We start from the raw sequence: 5,016 nt of genomic DNA on the forward strand, positions 1-5,016 counted from the left end.
CATTCTAGCTGATTGCACAGAGAGTAGACAAGGGGCTTGTAAATTCTTCGACGAAGAATTGGTAAAAGTGGAAAAAGATGTTGATTCTCTCAGGCAAGAGGTGATGCAGATTGAGTTTAACAAGCATGGAAGCAGATCTGCAGAACTAGCAGCAGCTCCCTCCTCACCAGAAAAAAGTAAAATTGAGGAAAATACTATTGTTGGGATGGAGGATGACTTCAACACCATACTTGATCGCCTCACTGCCCAAACAGACGAGTTAACTGTCATACCAATTTTTGGTATGGGAGGTATAGGTAAGACAACTCTTGCCAGAAAAGTTTATGATGATTCTTCTATTTGTTCTCGATTTGATAAACATGCATGGGTCACTATCTCCGAAGAATACAATGAGAGACAAATGCTTCTTGAAGTTGTTTCTTCAATTACTGGAAGCAATCAAGAAATGAGCGATGATCAACTAATGGAGATTGTGCACAGAGGTCTGAAGGGTTGGAGATTTCTAATTGTCATAGATGATATTTGGAGTACTAAGGCATGGGACCAAATTCAAAGAATATTTCCTAATGATGACAATAAAAGTAGAATTCTATTAACCACAAGGCTCAAGTATGTTGCTGATTATGTTAGTTGTCCTGATTTCCCCCCTCATTGTAAGTCTTTTCTCACTCTAGATGATAGTTGGAATCTATTTACTGGAAAATTGTTCAAAAAAGAAGTGTGTCCTCCTCTACTTGTAGAAATAGGGAAGCATATTGTACAACAATGTCAAGGGTTACCTCTCTCGGTTATTGTCGTTGCGGGACTTGTTGGAAAAATGGACCCAACGTATGATAATTGGCAGAAAGTTGAGGAAAATCTGAAGTCATTCTTCGGTACAGTATCCGAACGGTGCCAATCAATTCTTACTTTGAGCTACAATTACTTGCCCCAATATTTGAAGGCTTGTTTTCTCTATGTTGGAGGTTTTCCAGAAGACATAGAGATTAATGTTTCCAAGTTAATTAGGCTATGGATTGCTGAGGAATTTGTAAGGGGAAGAAGCAATAAAAGGTTAGAAGTGGTGGCAGAGGAGTATCTACAAGAGTTAATTGATAGAAGTTTAATGTTGGCCGGTACACATGGGGATAATGGAATGATGAAAACTTGCAAAATTCATGATCTTCTTCGCCAACTATGCCTAAGAGAAGCTCATACTCAAAATGTTGTGCATGTCATGAATGCAAATGTTCCCATCTCCTTAGAAGCCATAGATGATCAACGGCGACTGATCGTTCAATTTGATCTTCAAGAGAAGCAATTTTATCGTACAAGGCATAGCAGTGGTATTACAAGTATAACCCGCACCTTTATTTCAACGCCATCATATTTTCCAAAAAGGAATTTATCCATTGTTTCACAGTTGAAGTTGCTTAAGGTGTTGGATGTATTTTCAATTGAATACGATTTCTCTTGTGTAATACCTCAACTTGTACATTTGAGATATGTTGCTGCAAAAATTGAGGAAACTCTTTCACTAGCCAAACTGAGAAATCTACAGACCATAATTTTTGAAAGTTTTCTAGGGACAAAGTTGAAGCACCCCGTAGATATCTGGACGACAACGGAGATTAGACATGTAGATATTAGATCACCACTCTATATATCCAATCCTGTTGAGGCAGAAAATAATAGTAGTGGAGAACATCCTCTGTTTCTCAATAACTTGCAAACACTAACTCTTCACTTATCTCCTTTTGCTGTGGAAATCATAAGACGAACTCCCAATCTAAAAGAACTAAGGATTTTACATGAAGCTAAGCATTCTGATGGGCTTGCTATTCTTGATTCTCTCAGCCTTCTTGAGAAACTGGAGAAACTACACCTAGAAGCACAACAAACCGTTAACCCGATCATGATTTTCTCAGGGGATATTTTCCTTCCGAATCTCAAGGAGTTGACATTATCATCTACTTATATACCATGGGAAGCTATCAATTTACTGGCTAATTTACCCAATCTTGAGGTGCTCGATTATTCTGCATTCGATGGAACAGATTGGAGACTAAATGAAGATGTTGTGTTTCGCAAATTAAAACTTCTATTACTGCATAGGTGTAGAGATCTGCAAAAGTGGGAAGCTGGTAGTGATAATTTTCCAATGCTTGAGAAACTAATGATGTTTTGGTTGGATAAACTGGAGGAGATTCCGGAGAGTATTGGAGATATAATGACACTAAAACTGATCCAAATAGAATATTGCAGCTTTGGTGTAGAGACAAGTGCAGAGAAAATTAAACAAGAGCAACAAAGCTTGGGAAATTATGAGCTTCAAGTTCAAATTACTCCTATGGTATGTTAAAATTCCATCATTCATTATTTAAATACTCTTCTTAGTGTTTTTTTACTCCATCCAATTCATATTACTTCGATCCGATACTAAAAAAATAGTTATTTTTTACTGTTGACAACATTTACTAGAGATTTGTAAGCATACTAGAGGGATATGCATTGTTGTCTCTCTACATTTTTTGATACAAATTCTACATCTTATGATACACTTTCTTCTTTTATTTTCCCAGCTCTCTCACGTCTGGCAACAGCAACAGCAGGACCAGCAAGTCCGGCAACTCCAGCAAACGCTACTTCAGTCGGAGCGAGCATTAATAGCGGCTGAGTGTTTTATTCGACATTCTGATAAATGGTCTTAAAAACTTGTGTTTGTTCAAAGTTCAATTTTTGATGGTGCCTCTAAATATTCCTAATTAGACACCTTCACAGGCATTTATTTATCTTTATTTAGTTGGAACATTTTGAAGCTACTTTTGATTGTATTTATATATCTTAAGAAATCCGTTTAATAGGTTCAAATTGTTAATTGAGAACTTCGTTACTTAAAACAGGTAGAATCCAAAACACACAAACTTAATGTCCTAATTCCACTAAGTCGAGTCACTGTGGAATGAAATGCTAACATAGAATTCTATCATATGGTTTTAATGCAGTTACACACAAATTAAACTTCATGTCCAAATCCAACTCACCTTAGCCTCCCACATCATGTCCGTGATAGAGGCCACCTTCATCTTGGTCTGAATATCTTCATTTTTTTACCTGATCTCTCCTAGTAATTCATTTCAAAAAGAATGATTATTTCCTTTTTTAACAACTCTTTTAACTCTTAGTTTTCACTTACATGTTTAAAATAACAAGATAAAACGACATTTTGATCCATTCTACATATACTTAGTCTAAGACCACAAGATTCAAAAGTCTTGTTTATTTTTTAGAAAAGAGTTGATATACACCTTAACTTTGTCATTAGAGCCGATATAACCCTCGTTATCAAAGTGGCTCATATATAGGGATGATAACGGGGCGGGGTAAATACAGAGCGGAACGGGGCGAATACAGAGCGGAGCGGGGTGGAGGGGATTGAAACAAATTTTAAATTTATTTTTATACTATTTCCCTCTACTGTTACACAAATGGCTCACATAGACTACTCTCCTCTAACGGAAGGGAAAGAAATCAATTTTAAATTTATTTTTTAGAACTTTTTATTTAAAAAAATATTTACTGAATAGTCAATCTCTGCTATTAGTGTAGTCTCCTCATGTTCTGTTGTCATAAGCACTTCTCCAAACGGTCCAACAAGAGTAGAATGTCCCCAAGCTACATAACTAGCCACCGTCTCTTACAGGAGAACAAGTTGCTACATACAACTGCAATCAGCAGCCCTCACCCGTTGCAATAATTCCAAACTATCATTGGAATATGAACTCATGGAGAAGAATAAGCTGAGCACCCTTGTCTGCAACATCTTCTATTGCCTGCTGAGCTGATGCATGGTTCAAACACAGTAGCTAATGGGACTCAAGAAGGCTCAAAATTCGATCACATATCTTGCTAGGCTCAGCCTCAATTTTGGCTCAACTAGCTTGGCCATGTACACATTTTCCTCCATGGGAACATAATTTCCAATTAAATTGTGAACAAATAGAAGTGAAATTCTTCACCTCTTCTATCACACACATTCATCAACTCATAGAGAAATTAACAATGAAAAACAGAGACCAGACAGAGAAATACAAGACAGATTAAAGAACTGTCATAGCAGTTATATAATTGCATTTCAGAATCTCAAAATTAAATGGCTACACGAGAATTTGAAGAGCTGTAATGACAACTATATCATTACATCTGCACTTAGCATCGACACATGAGTTGAGATATTTTGATAAAACTTAGTTACACAAAAAGATTTAACATGCTCATGCGCACATTAATAATCGGAGGTGTCAAAAAATGCCACTGTTGTCACACTTTGAAGTGATTTCAAGCAAAAATTACTAAACTAGTGTAGCCACTTATATCACAAGTTCACCGTAGTTCAAAGTTTATCATGGACAGCCATCCACATCATTGTCTGACGATCATGTTCACCCATACGTAAAAATAATTCCATCTTTTTTTCGTCTTTACAGAGAATCATTGCAGCTTTTATACGTTGCTCTATGGTGTACAACTCAAATACAGGGGATTCAAGGATAGAATAAACTTGACCACGAACATCAGATCGATTAACCCCCATCTTGACTTTCAGGAAAGTTTTTCTTAACTTCCATCATATCCTTAAGAAATGTCTCACTATCATCCTCTTCTTCACACACATATTCTTTTTGACCCAACGCATAACAATTGGAAGATCGTTGAGGAAAATCTAAATTCATTCTTTGGTACGGTATCCGAACGATGCCAATCAATTCTTTCTTTGAGCTATAATTACTTGCCCCAATATTTGAGGGCTTGTTTTCTTTATGTTGGAGGTTTTTCTGAAGATATGGAGATTGATGTTTCCAAGTTGATTAAGCTATGGATTGCTGAGCAATTCGTAAAGGTAAGAAGCAATAAAAGGTTAGAAGTGGTGGCAGAGGAGTATCTACAAGAGTTAATTGATAGAAGTCTAATTTTGGTTGGTAAACAAAGGGCTAATGGAAGGATGAAAACTTGCAAAATTCACGACCTTCTTCGACA

General features: G+C 36.6%; 1 protein-coding gene across 1 annotated transcript; it reads left to right on the plus strand.

The window, feature by feature from the left end:
* The first annotated feature begins 126 nt into the window (after positions 1-126).
* Positions 127-2,796, plus strand: LOC125851926 (putative late blight resistance protein homolog R1B-16). Its single transcript, XM_049531671.1, has 2 exons — positions 127-2,332; positions 2,562-2,796. The coding sequence occupies exons 1-2, from the start codon at positions 206-208 to the stop codon at positions 2,688-2,690; spliced, it is 2,256 nt and encodes a 751-aa protein (XP_049387628.1). The 5' UTR covers positions 127-205; the 3' UTR covers positions 2,691-2,796.
* Positions 2,797-5,016: the final 2,220 nt, after the last annotated feature.

Source organism: Solanum stenotomum, unplaced genomic scaffold, assembly GCF_019186545.1.
Source record: "Solanum stenotomum isolate F172 unplaced genomic scaffold, ASM1918654v1 scaffold30743, whole genome shotgun sequence".
NCBI classification, from domain to species: Eukaryota; Viridiplantae; Streptophyta; class Magnoliopsida; order Solanales; family Solanaceae; genus Solanum; species Solanum stenotomum.